The following is a 266-nucleotide window of genomic DNA, read 5'->3' on the forward strand; positions in this document are numbered from 1 at the left end:
CGGCCCGCCCCTCCACGTCGTCCCCTCCCGGCGTTGAGCCCCCCCATCACCCCTGGCTGCCTCACCTCCCCCTCTGCAGCTCCGGCACCAGCACTGGAGCCTGGTGATGGAGAGCGTGGTGCCCTCCGACCGCGGCAACTACACCTGCCTGGTGGAGAACAGGTTCGGCAGCATCCACTACAGCTACCTCCTGGACGTGCTGGGTGAGGGCTCCTTGGCGCGACGCTGGTCCTGGCTCCCCGCTCCCCCCGGCCCTCGCAGCGGGG

General features: G+C 71.4%; 1 protein-coding gene across 1 annotated transcript in view; it reads left to right on the top strand.

The window, feature by feature from the left end:
• Window positions 1-79: 79 nt before the first annotated feature.
• LOC104506088 (fibroblast growth factor receptor 4) overlaps window positions 80-266 on the top strand; it is a gene marked incomplete at both ends in the record, with an annotated part of 2,276 nt that continues 2,089 nt past the window's right edge. Inside the window, one exon of the mRNA XM_010146905.1 lies at window positions 80-203. Coding sequence (XP_010145207.1) covers window positions 80-203 — 124 coding nt within the window. The remainder of the gene's footprint in view (window positions 204-266) is intronic.

This window comes from Eurypyga helias, unplaced genomic scaffold, assembly GCF_000690775.1.
Source record: "Eurypyga helias isolate BGI_N326 unplaced genomic scaffold, ASM69077v1 scaffold34142, whole genome shotgun sequence".
Taxonomy (NCBI): Eukaryota; Metazoa; Chordata; class Aves; order Eurypygiformes; family Eurypygidae; genus Eurypyga; species Eurypyga helias.